The sequence below is a fragment of the Oryx dammah genome, unplaced genomic scaffold (assembly GCF_014754425.2).
Source record: "Oryx dammah isolate SB20612 unplaced genomic scaffold, SCBI_Odam_1.1 HiC_scaffold_11050, whole genome shotgun sequence".
Taxonomy (NCBI): domain Eukaryota; kingdom Metazoa; phylum Chordata; class Mammalia; order Artiodactyla; family Bovidae; genus Oryx; species Oryx dammah.
Genome location: NW_024080444.1, coordinates 10,347,015 through 10,360,359, shown reverse-complemented (window position 1 = coordinate 10,360,359; position 13,345 = coordinate 10,347,015). Strand labels below are relative to the sequence as shown.

Below are 13,345 nucleotides of genomic sequence, written 5' to 3'. Positions count from 1 at the left end.
AAATCAGTAGTTTAATTTTAACAGCGGGCCACCAAGGTCACTCCTGGGCCCCTTCTCCCTCACAACTCAGGCCCACAAGAGGCAAGGCCATCTCTGACACCTCCCCAAATAATCCTTATGAGGAGTATGTATTTTAATTTACTTACTGCAGACGACTCACAGCCGAAGATCCACAACAAGTCATCCAGATCTTTTTCATTGACTGTTTCATCAAGAGAAATACCAAGCTATCGAAATGAAAATGAAAGGGAAAACATTAGCTCTGAATACCAAGATCAGGGCTGACATAAAAAGGAATGAATTTGAGGAAGTTGTAGTGAGGTGGATGAACTTTAGGAGACTGTCTTACATAATGAAGTAAGTCAGAAAGAGAAAAATAAGTATTTTATATTAACGCATATATATGGAATTTAGAAAAATGGTTGTGATAAACCTCTTTTCAGGGTAGGAATACAGATGCAGACTAGAGAATGGGCTTGTGGACACAGAGCGGGAAGGAGAGGGCGGGATGAGTTGAGAGAGGAGCTCTGACATATATACACTACAATGTTTAAAATAGATAACTAGTGGGAAGATGCCGTATAGCACAGGGAGCTCAGCTCCATGCTCTGTAATGGTCTAGAGGGGAGGGATGGTGGGGTGAGGTGGGAGGGAGGCCCACGAGGGAGGGGATATATATACTTATGGCTGATTCATGTTGCTATACAGCAGAAGCCAACACAACATTGTAAATCAATTATCCTCCAGTTAAAAATAAGCTTTTAAAAAAGAATTGAACACACACACACAAAAATCAGGGTTGAAACTCTAATAAGAGAAGTCCAAGGGGAGAAAGTGCTGGACAAAACTCTCCGTTGTTCTAAAACAACAGAATATCATTATGTCCAGGTTGACTCTTGGGCAAAGCAGGCTAGTCCAGTCCCAAACTCCACAAGATTCAGAGTTTTACAGCCACATCTGAACTCTGACAGTCTGAGGGCTGCAGGGCACCACTTTTGGTACTAGATAAGCTCACCATTTTCTTCCCTTAACTTGCCTCATCTTATTGCTTATCATATTGTGAATAAAGAAATGAGTGAGTGAGTGAGTGAAGTTGCTCAGTCGTGTCCAACTCTTTGTGACCCCATGAACTGTAGCACACCAGGCTCCTCCATCCATGGGATTTTCCAGGCAAGAATACTGGAGTGGGTTGCCATTTCCTTTTTCAGAATAAAGGAGTAGTATGAGCAAAATATGTGCCTAAAAGTTCCATGTATGAAAACACAACACCTTAAGGAAAGTTGACCATTTAAATCACCATTTAAAAAGTCACAGCATTCCAAACTGGAAATGAAAATTGTTTACAAAGAGACAGATTGCACCCAAAGGTCCAATACTGAGATCTTTTTTAAATAAAAAGATATTTTAATGAGAAAAGTCATGAAAATTTATAGAATTTGTAAAATGAAACTGAAAGTCTGACTTACTGTGCCATCCTCAAAGAGCCGAATATTTATTTGTCGCTGAGCGGCCCTGCCCAAGACCTCCTTCACTGAGCAGCCACACTGAATCTTCAGAGTGTCAAAGAACAAGTCATGCTGGAGTTGGTGCCCTGCTCGCTTGAGACCTAGACAAAACAGGAGAGCCACCAGTCTCTACAGAGCAACCTGACCCTCTGCCCCGTACACTTCAGAGGAGCGAGGAGGTAAATCCTACTACAGTCTGTTCCTGGTCCTACCCAGAGTTTTGATTGCTGCTTTCAAATTTTAAAAAATTTAATATTTATTATTATGCTGTAGAGAGTTGTGAAATACATATAAAAATGGAGGAAAAAATCACCATAATTACCATCCACTAATAACTAATGGTTACTTTTTGGTACAGATTCCTCTGTACCAGATTCCTCCCAGATTCCTCTGTACAGATTCCTCCCAGAAGGGTGTTTATATATGTGTGTCTACTTGTAATATATCTTATATATATACTTCTTTATCTTGAAAAAGAATATTTAACATATCATGAACTTTTCAATAGATCAAAACCCCCATCATTATTTTTAATGGCTATATAATATTCAAACTTAAATTATGTACCATAATTTTAACTAATTACTTACTACTGGACATTTAGGCTATTTCCAAGATGTAATATTGCAAATAATGTTTTTGTGGACACCCTTTACATCCTTATCTGATTATTTCCTTTAGAAACATTACTAGAATTTCTGGATCAAATTGTAGGCACTTTTTGATACAAATTGTTTAAGTGCCCTCATAAAACATCATACCAATATCAGTATTCTTTTTTAATCTTTGCCAATGTGATGGGAGAAACACTATTTTATTCTTTCAACTTACATTTATTTGGTTAATAGTGAGGTTGAAATTATGTATGTTCATTTGTATGCTTTCTTTTAAAATTACATTTAATGTCCTTTGCTCAGTTTTTTCCCAGGGTGTTCATCCTTCCTGTATATAGGGTCGGGGGGACTGAGCAAAAGCTCAGTATACTAAATATATTAACACTCAGTCAATCATAGATGCTGAAAATATTCTTCCCCGGTTTTTATCTGACTTTTAATTTTGCATGTGACATTGGACATGCAGTGAATTTTAAATTTTACTTATTCACAATTATCAGTCTTGTTACAACCAAAATTTTTAAAATAGACGACTGACTCACCTTCAGACAAAATCAAAGTGGCATTATGTACCCTCCTAGCAATATGTTCCAGCCCATGAGACCCATGGTAGATTGCAAACATCACAGCCATATTCGCCAAGAGAGCCTAAACAAAGAGCATTTAAAGAATGATGTTTAGCAATGTGATAGAAGATAGATACTGAAACTGAAAACAGGGAGTAAGCAAAATGATCAGCCTTCCTGCCTTCTCTATGCAGTTGGGAACCATTTATAACCTGCCTGGCCATCTGAGGGAAAAAAAAAAAACAGCATCTAAGGCACCTTAGAGTCACTACACTAAACCTTTGAATGTGACCGTTAATAAGAGGTTCCATTCATGCAACATAATTTTGTCACTCGTAAAGGGGCAATCACTGTCTTCAGATATGTGATATTTAACACTGGAAAACAGTGGAACAAAGACCTCAGGGGAAAAAAAGTGAGATCTAAGAATTATAGGCTCAATAAAATGGTTCTTCAAAGATAAAAGCAACAAAAATTTTCAAACACACAAGAACTCAGGGAGAATAATTCTCTTGAAGTCTCAAATAAAGCACTAAAAACTGAATTGCAGCCAACCAAGAGGTGAATGGTAAATTAACAGCAAAGGACCACCAAAGATAAAAATGCAGGCCACAGAGGATAAAACCAAAATAAGAAGGCAGGAGATACATTAGAAAGGGAAAATCAGAACCTACGGCTTATTCCCTGCTAACAGTAAGGTCACCTTCTCAGGTAAGATATCTCTTTTGACTGTTGATTGAGGTTTCACAGAAGTACTTACAGGGATGTATCCTAGTGTCATACAAAATGGGAAAGAACAGTACTGAATCTCTCAGAGATTCGGGGAAGGAGTCCAGCATAGGGAGCAAGGAAGGGACCACTGTGATTGCACCTTGGATCATGGAGAAGGATAAAACGAGGGTGGCTTGGGTCAGATACCAAAATGAGTGCCAACCTGGGGGAAAATAATGGAGGCCCACCTCCTGTTTCTCCTCCTTCTGGCTCTATCTCTTACCTGTTTACCTTCTAACCATGCAATATCATCCATAGTATCTGGTTCAAACAGGTGAGGTCAGAGACTCCTCACCTGCTTTAGTCCATTCGATTCTCCCACATCTCCTAACGTCTCATCGGTCCAGCATCACAGTCTTTCTGAAGTTTCCAGTCCCACTAATGTTACCTTTGTCCTAAGATACTAGGTCAGCAGTTCAAGATCCACCTTTACGGCCAATCATCCCAAGGTGGGAAGGGGCCCTTCACGAAGTAGAAACACTACTCAGCTGAGAAACACAGCGCTTTGAAGTTGGATGATGTTCAGTATCAGATCTGTTGTGTTAGGTACACTTTTCCTCTGTGAGGCTGCTAGAAGGAATATCTCTGTGGCAACTGCTGAACAAGAAAGAGTTCTTGAAAAATGCCAGAAAGTGAAATCAGAGTCAGTAAAGAAAACGAGGAAAAGAAGACATCAGAGAACACAGCAGTAGGCTTTCTTGGACCAAATCCCAGAGAGAGTACAGATACTCTTGTGGACTCCATGTAACAATTAGAAATAAATACAGAGGAACCACAATACCTTACTGCTATGGAGAATGCATTTCTGAAGTAAAACATCCATAGAAGAGAGTATCATGGCTTGTGGCTACACTGCCTGGAAATAAAAACTCAGGTGAGAGTTCACAGAATACTCTGGAAATCTCCCATCACAGAAGGCTTGTGGAGATTGATTCATGTTCCTTTTTAAACTAGAGATCATGAACTAGAAGAAAAAAAGTAGGAACATAACTTCTGTTCACTGTAGACAGCTCAAATTAACCTGGAAAATTAATTCAAGCCTTGAAGCAAAAAACCCTTAGTGTACTTAGTGATCAGAGAGACACCTTCTGGAAAAGTATGAGCAGAAAGCAGCAGAGGAAGAAAAGATATGTTAGCAGAGAATTCAGCAAAAAATGAAGGGTAAACTATAGAAAGTAAGTGAGTGAAAGTGAAGGCGCTCAGTTGTGTCCAACTCTTTGCGACCCCGTGGACTGTAGCCCACCAGGCTCCTCCATCCATGGGGTTCTCCAGGCAAGAGTACTGGAGTGGGTTGCCATTTCCTTCTCCAGGGGATCTTCCCAACCCAGGAATCGAACCCACGTCTCCCGCATTGCAGGTAGACGCTTTAACCTCTGAGCCACCAGGGAAGCTGGTGAAAAGTAAAGGCATCATATAAAGATCAATTTGCTGTCAACAGAGGACAAGCTTGTGACAACTGGCTCCTACCTGTGACACTAAAGGAGCTCTTCCCTGAAAAGCAGCCACTTCCCTGAGACAAAAAATATAATGCAAGAAAACCGACAGAGGATACTGTTTCAATGACCAGTGACTATAGAACAAGCCATTACTGTTGGTGTTGATTTAGTCATTGAGTTGTGTCTGACTCTTTGAAACCCAATGGACTATAGCCCGCCAGGATCCTCTGTCCATGGGATTCCCTAGGCAAGAATACTGGAATGGATAGCCATTTCCTTCTCCAGGAAATCTTCCTGACCCAGGGATTGAATCCACATTTCCTGAATTGGAAGGCAGATTCTTTACTGCTGAGCCACCAGGGAAGACACAGAACAAGCTGTAAGAAGACCTTATTGTCGACAGCATCCCTGCAGAGGCTTTCTAAAGTCTGGTGGTGGTACTTGAGCCAATGCCCTGAGGGGGAAGAACACTGTTCTGCCTGCTGAGTTATCTACAAGATCTTTTTCTCTGGCCCTGAATAGAAGAGATGAACCTAAAATGGATCATATGCTCAGGTGTGGTCCTCCGCCTGATCCTAGGAATTGGCTGAGTGTCGATGAATACTGCTCCCTCTAACCTGAGCTCTTGGGCAATGTTCAAGTAACTCCTCCTCTTTCATACCATCCGTTTCAGGAATACCTCTCATGAGTTCTCAGTAAGAATAGCCCATGACCACCACTGACTGGCCAATCTAAACCATCCCCTCAGTACAGTCACCTCAAGTATCTTTACTCGCCTTCTTCACACTAACCTGGAGTGCCTCCATCTCAGCCCTAAGAGAATCACCACGCACAACAGATCTGCCCTGCAGCCAAGAATGCCAGACACCCTAATGGGTGAAGTATGTACATACATGGAACCCCAGTAAAATACAAGACTGGCATTCTGACAAGACCACAAGGCTTCTCTACCAATAAGATCTTATCATTTCTGGTGTGCCAGCTGCTCGGTAGATGATGAATGAATGAAACAACAACTCAGTAAAATGAATAAGTAGATCATTTCTGTAGACTGTAAGGCATTCAGTGAGCAGGTCAGGTCTGTGATCCACCTGAGCTGTACAGATGTTGCTGGTAGCCTTGTCTCTCCGGATGTGTTGCTCCCTGGTTTGAAGAGCCAGACGATACACTTCTTTTCCACTGACATCTCTGGACCAAGAATAAAACGTTCAGTCAGCACAGATCATCACAGTACTGAGAGTTGCCATAAACAGAACTGCTTCTTTCTTTCCCACCTTGAAGTGAATTCAGCAATGTTACTTAGGTGCTAGTCCATAACGAGCAATTTCCAAACTATCTTCTTCCAAATGGGACTACTAATTTTCAGTTTGCACCCTGAGGATTTGAGGCACTGAGATATATACAATAAGTTGGAAACCTTAAAAGAAAATTTCCCAGTAATCTCCCAGCCTAAAATAATGATGATAATTGAGGATTAAACTCCACTCTGAGCTTATTTAGGAGACTCAGAGAACAGGGAAATACTAGACAAGGGAAACAGAATTTTTATACCAGAAATCTGAGCAACTATGTGGTTATAAATAAAGTTAATAACCTTACCACTTGTCTCTAATAAAATCCCTTCTTTCTTAATGCAATTAAAAATCTAGACAAACACAGAGATTCAGCAGTCTTATCTTCTATTTCATCAACTCTTTGGTCCACTTTCCAAAAAGGTCAGAATTTCAACACAAAAATCAGAAGATAGTAATTGATATATGAAATTCTTTTAAAATCAGAAAAACCTCTGCCTCATCTCATCTGGTGAAGAGACATCATTGAAAGAAGCTAATGTAAAAATACCTAAAGAAAATATCATTTTTACATTAAAAAGCAAAGTGCCTTTTGCTATCATGTGACAAAATGAAAGTATTTCAGAACTTCTCATCACCATCACATCAGCACTAATCAAGACTATTCCCTTACTTACATTAATAGTCCAATTTTTATGAAAGGTCAAAAATAATATGCTAAATCTCCACAGTAATAATCATGGCACTCAGCTAAGTTCTTAACCTGATGATCTTTAGCTGTGAGAAGCACCCAATAAAGAATATTTGGAGGGACTTCCCTGGTGGTCCAGTGGTTAAGAATTTGCCTTGCAATGCAGAGGACTTGGGCTCAATCCCTGGATGGGGAATCCCACGTGCCATGGAGCAACTAAACCCATGCACCACAACTGTTGACCCCACGCGCTGCAACAAGATCCCACATGACACAACTGAAGACCCAGTGCCGCAACCAAGACTTGATGCAACCAAATATACAAATAGATACAGTTGAAATACTTTAAAAGGAAGTACATTTGGAAATTACTCAAATAGCCAAGGGGCAGGCCTCTAGGAAACAATGTGGGTCACACTCAGTGTGTGCATAACAGTCTCTTACTGCACTTGTCTTTACACAGCCACATGGCAAGCTAATCCTTTCAAGAAAGAGACCAGTTAGATATAGAACACACCTAAAATATTCAGTCTTTCAAGGCTTTCATCAACCTAAATAAATTCATGTCTATAACTTCAGTACAAATGTGTTATACATTGCATGCATGCTTTTCCAAATATGCACAAATTCATGGCATTTGAGAAAAGGTACATGGCATTTGAGGGCTAAATATAGGAGAATGGTGTCTGTGTGTGTTGGGATGGGTTAGGGAGTAGATAGGGCACTGATACCCCAAACATTAGTATCCTAAATATACTCTTTCTTCTGACTCTATGCTCTATATTTCCTCAATTGATCCAAACGACCCAATTCTAAGAGATATCAACAACCTTTGTGAGCAAGAGAAGGAGCAGAGAAAACCACAATCACAGTAAAAGGGAAGAAGCATGAGCTGCTTTACCTTGTTACCCCCACCATTCTTCCAGGCATCATCCTCACCAAGTTTTCTCTGACAGCAAAAAAGGCTGCATGTGGTCCACCATAGCCCAGTGGCACCCCAAATCTCTGTGAGCTGCCCAGGGCGATGTCTACCCCAAATTCTCCAGGAGGCCTCAGGATGCACAGAGCTAAAAGGTCAGTAGCACAGCAGGCCAAGCTCTAGAAAGGAAATAAGAGAAAATGGAAAAGGTTGTGGCCTTCCCTGAGAATAGTGGGAGGGTATCAAATTATCTCCATTATGGGCAGACTGGAAGAGTTGGTTTGTACCCTGTGAAATGTGTTTACTCATTCATTCATTTAAAATATTTACTGAATGTCTACTATGTCCCAAGAGCCAGTGAAGAAAGCAAACTTGAAGAAAAGAGGTAGGAAGGAGGCAGCTTTACCATACTAGGTGATAAAGGTGTGGAAATTAAAACACACCAAAAAGAATAACAATAATCATTCAACGTTGAGACATTCCTCCACGGACCCCCACAAGGAAAGGTTCTCCTACCCCGGCCTCATGGGCTCTCTCCACGAGCTCTGTGAAGTCCTCCACCTTCCCCTCAGTGTCTGGGTACTGGAACAGCACTCCACTGACATCTTTACTGCTGAAGTCCATTTCATGGGGTAACTTCAGCTCAATGAGGACTCCAGAATACCTGGAAAGACAAAGAACAACCATATTTTTGGTTTACAGGGAAAATCAAATTACCTACAGTTTCTTCTCCGTGACAGAGATTCCTATTTGGTGTCTTCCTCAGTGCCTCACTGCCTACCCCATCCCAGCATGCTCACATACACCCCCATTCCACACCTGGCCCTTCAGTACTAACAGTGCTTCTCACTGGCTCATATGCATCCAACAGCTCAGCTTGTTTCTCTCTTCTATCCTTCTGCTCCTCTCCCCCTTTCCTATCAGAACATGCTCCTGGGACAAGAGCAGAACATGCCTTCTTATGGCTATAGAACCAATACCAGTAATGGAAGAGCCGTTACTACCTTGACCTTAGATGGCTCTTAGTGAAAGTGAAAGTCTCTCAGTCGTGTCCGACTCCTCACGACCGCATGGACTGTAAAGTCCATGGAATTCTCCAGGCCAGAATACTGGAGTGGGTAGCCTTTCCCTTCTCCAGGGGAACTTCCCAACCCAGAGGTTGAACCCAGGTCTCCCACATGGCAGATAGATTCTTTACCAGCTGAGCCAAATGGGCCTTAAGTGAATGGAAATCTCAGTAAGACGAGAAAATCTTCCTTAGTTCTTGTAACTATCTAATTTCTATCATGTTAGAAAACCACTTCTGAAGGAATGGTGGTATGGGTTCAGGGGAAAAGCTTTCACAAGGAGAAAGCAAATAAACACACCCACATGTGGCAGCTGTGCTGTGTTTGTTTTATTTGATTACAGCAATTTAAAAAAATGTGCTTTCATCTACATTGTACTAACCTAGGTATTATGCAGATTCCTAGGAGCCACATTTGTAGGAATTTCAGACAGGAGCCATGTTCGTAGGAGTATATACAAAATTAGGACAGTGTGTGAGAGTTCCACTTTTAGTCTGTGCTTACTTCAAAACACTGTTGAAATTATTTTGATATTCTTAATCTTCTTTTTACAAAAAGAAGACAAAACAATGTGGTAACTTAATAAAAGGCAAAGGCAATCAAATCCACTGTGTATTTTCCCCTGAATTCTGACACGGTTTACTTACCAGTAAGATCACGGGAAGAAAGTGGGAGGGAAAATAAAATTCAACAACCCCAATTTAAACCAGTTTCACCTCCAATCACTTTGGAAATAAGAGGAAGAAACAACAGAGATGAGCATAATATTATCCCCGAGTTCAAAATACAAATAAAATTAATTACTTGGCTCGAGTTTGGACGACAGCAATCGTTTGTGGGTGGCAACAGGGGTCAACAAAAAACTTCCTTCTCTTGTTCTGCCTGTTGAAAAGAAAAACTGCATTCAAACATGAACATTAAAGAGATCAGAGTATCTTCTAAGAATGCAAAAAAAGAGATGGTACTAAATGAAAGTCTGAGCATAGAATAAAAAATAATCAGTCACTAATAACTAACGGTGATGTTTCCTGATCAGAATTGCACTGAAATCCAATTCAAATTCCAACCCTATTTAGCAAAATCAATCTTGAACTGGTTTAAATTTTAAAAAATATACTATGAGGAAAAAGAAACAAAAGGGTAGTAATTAGGTACAAGTAGAAACAAGAAACTAAGTCTTCTAAATAAAAACACTTGTGAACTTTATTGCCAAAGGAGCATTTGTTGTTGTTTAGTTGCTCTGTTGTGTTGGATATTTTGTGACCACATGGCCTGACAGGCTCCTCTGTCCATGGAATTTCCCAGGCAAGAATCTGGAGTGGGTTGTAATTTCCTTCTCCAGGGTATCTTCCCAACCCAGGAGTCAAAGTGTAAATGTAAGATGATGCACTGGCAGGCAGATTCTTTACCACTGAGACACCAGGGAGGTTCCCAAGGAGTACTTACAGATTATCTAACCAAGTGTCCTCACTCAAAGGAAAAGGACGGGATTCAGGAAACTTCTGAATCAGTGAACGTGTGGAAATCTGGGAAGAATGGGTGACTCTGAGGCAGCATGGAAGCTCTGAGCCCCTTCAACATACCCAGGCCTATGCAGATCTCCTGTCTGGCTGTTCCTGAGTTATATCATTTGCTAATACACTGCTTCTAGTAAGTAAAATGTTTCTCTTGAGTTCAGTGAGCCACTCTAGTAAATTTAATGGAAACTTAGGAGGGGATCATGAAAACCCCATGGGTTGAATACAACCTGGACTTGAGATTGGCATCCTGAGTCAGAAGGGGCTGTTGGAACCTTCATCTATAGCCAGCTGGTCAGAGCACAAAGAACAACCTGGGCTTGTGACTTGCATCTGAATTTGGGCAGGAGTGGGGTGCAGTCTTATAAATCTGATCCATGAACCTGTGGAATCTGATGCTATCTCCAGGTAGGTGGTGTGAGAATTGAATTCTCAGACACCAGTGGGTATTTGTTTGCTGGTGTGAGAAGAAACCCCCTCCCTGACTGGAATTGGTACCAGAACCAATTTAACCACTCCTCAAGCCTCTGGAAGCCAAGAAGGAAACTTACATGGGCATTCAGAGTGTAAACAAAGAACGTTGCCCCCCCAGTTCTACTAGGATCAAGCTATCAGCCACTGCAGTCACCCAGTGGACTAGGGCCAGCACCCCAAAGCCTCAGACAGACACACCATCAATGTGGGCACATTTCCCTACTAGATGACAAGCCACATGAGAATCTACCCAGAAGGAAGTTAAACTCAAACGTATTCACAAGACAAAGAATGAAAGAAGGCGAGGAGCTGGAGAATAGCTGTTAACTAAGTGTTAACCAAAGTTAACCATGACTGTACTTCTGGAAATGTGTCCTCAGAAAATAATCAGAATTTCTGACAAAAATTTATCCTAAAGATGCATAAAGATAATAACAGTAAAAAATGGGAACAAACAGTGTGTAACAGTAGAGGTGAGATTACATAAAACTCCCACAATAAAAGCCATAGTTTAGAAAACTCACTAAAGAAATGGGAAATGTTCCCCCAAATATTGTGAAGTAGAAAAAGAAAACAAGCTATAAAACATTAAATACAACCTGAGAAGAAAATTCATCATAAAAGAGAGTGATACTTATTTACATGTTACATTACAGATTGCTAGGCATTCTTCCTGTTAACCATAATAACAGAAACCCAGTATGTAGAGGGCAACAATGTGCCCATCTGAAAAAACTGCATTTCCCCAGGTGACTTTAGGTAGGGGTGGTCAATGAAACATAAGTAAGTTGCGAAGTAGGGGCTTCCAAAATACTACTGGCTTATTTTGCTAGAAGTGCCTTGTACTTCTTCCTGAATACAGACATGATGGCTGGAGCTCCAGCAAGTCATCTTGTGGTCAGGAGGACTGTAGACAGGGGCCATTGCCTCCCATTGCAGTAGACAAAGAATGCTGCCTGCCATTCCAGTTCTGCAAGGATGAAGCCACAGGCACTGCAGCTGCCCACTGATGGTGCACCCTGATAGTTCAGGATGGAGAAAAACAGGAAGTACTATACGCTTTGGAGACACCTAAGATAGTTAAGAAGCACTCCTAAGGAATAATTTTAATGAGCCCAGATTCTTGCATCTTCCCATACACTGAAAAGCATTAACATCATTAACCTGAGACGTCTGTTCTTTGTGATTTGCAGTAATCCTTTGATGTTCAACTACATGGGATTTTCTTCCCCCAGCAAAACGTTCCTACATATTCTGGTTCCTCCCTGACCTCTTGGCAGCAGTTCCTCAGAGCTGTATGAAAGACTGTCTCTGGGACTATTGTCCGGTAAGACCCCTGGATAAAACTTAACTTGCAACTTTCAGCTTGTATCCTTTTTTTGCATCTACGGGATGAAAGCCTCACACTGAGGATGAGGCAGAGAGAGGCGGGGATCAGTCCGTGACGCTGCCTCAGAGCTGCTGGAACATCCCTGAACAACACTATGTATGTGATGAGCAAAACGTCTTTCTTAAAAACGTAATGTTAAACAATGAACAGCAGTGGCTTTCTAAAGGGGATACTAATGTAATATATCTCATACACATGTGTGTGTGTGTGTGAGAGAGAGAGAGAGAGATAGGGGCAGGGGAAGCCCCACCCACACAGCGGTGGTAAGACTGGCCGATGTCCCCTACTCTGGGCCTCTCACCTGTGGCAGAGCTGCATTGCCTCTGCAGCCGCGGTGGCCTCATCCAGCAGGGATGCATTAGCCATGTCCAAGCCTGTGATGTCACACACCATGGTCTGGTAGTTGAGTAAACTCTCCAGTCTCCCCTGAGACACCTCTGGCTGGTACGGAGTATACTGGGTGATCCTATAAGGGACACAAAAGGCTATGTCCAAACTGTGAATCCACTATTCAGAAAAAGCTCACAAAATGCTTTCATTTTAGAATTAGGTATCTGAAAACTAAGTTTTCCCCTCTTGAGAATGATATAATACATAGATAAGCTTACTTGTCTTCTGTAAGGAAGCTTGGAATTAAATCATGGCGATAATACTTATCCTTTGGTTAGGGATAATCAGTACATACTTTTCTATCCCTCTAAGTTGCATCATCTTCCATTTACATTTCAAGGATCTTATCATAAGCATGTGTTTTATTGTAAACTGGCTCTTAAAATCCACTTGAGCCTATCTGTGGTATTAGAAACAGAATTTTAGAAAAAAGCTCACCTCAATCATAGTTCAAGAATCTAATATCTAATACTCAAGACTTTTGGCTTTGGGGGAGAGCAGTTTTGTTCATACTAACCAGAAGTCCTATGTGTGCCTAAAAAATTAATAGAGGTCAATTTAAGAATTGTCACTCTCCAGTTATTACAAGTCTATGGGAGTTAACTCCATAGCTATCAAAATTCAAGAATGCAAATAGTTAGAAGGCTGTACAGACATGAATTTTAATCTTATATCCTCCAGCTATTAGCTAAAAATATGTCTTCATCCCTTCA

The 13,345-nt window shown here is 41.0% G+C and overlaps 1 protein-coding gene across 1 annotated transcript in view; it reads right to left on the bottom strand.

The window, feature by feature from the left end:
* Positions 1-13,345, bottom strand: part of LOC120860210 (glycine dehydrogenase (decarboxylating), mitochondrial) — an 80,839-nt gene that overhangs the window by 43,136 nt on the left and 24,358 nt on the right. Inside the window, exons 4-11 of the mRNA XM_040235990.1 lie at positions 12,544-12,708; positions 9,666-9,743; positions 8,311-8,458; positions 7,777-7,973; positions 5,984-6,080; positions 2,662-2,767; positions 1,467-1,606; positions 147-227 (exon numbers count right to left, since the gene is read on the bottom strand). Of these exons, the coding sequence (XP_040091924.1) occupies positions 147-227; positions 1,467-1,606; positions 2,662-2,767; positions 5,984-6,080; positions 7,777-7,973; positions 8,311-8,458; positions 9,666-9,743; positions 12,544-12,708 (1,012 nt within the window). The remainder of the gene's footprint in view (positions 1-146; positions 228-1,466; positions 1,607-2,661; positions 2,768-5,983; positions 6,081-7,776; positions 7,974-8,310; positions 8,459-9,665; positions 9,744-12,543; positions 12,709-13,345) is intronic.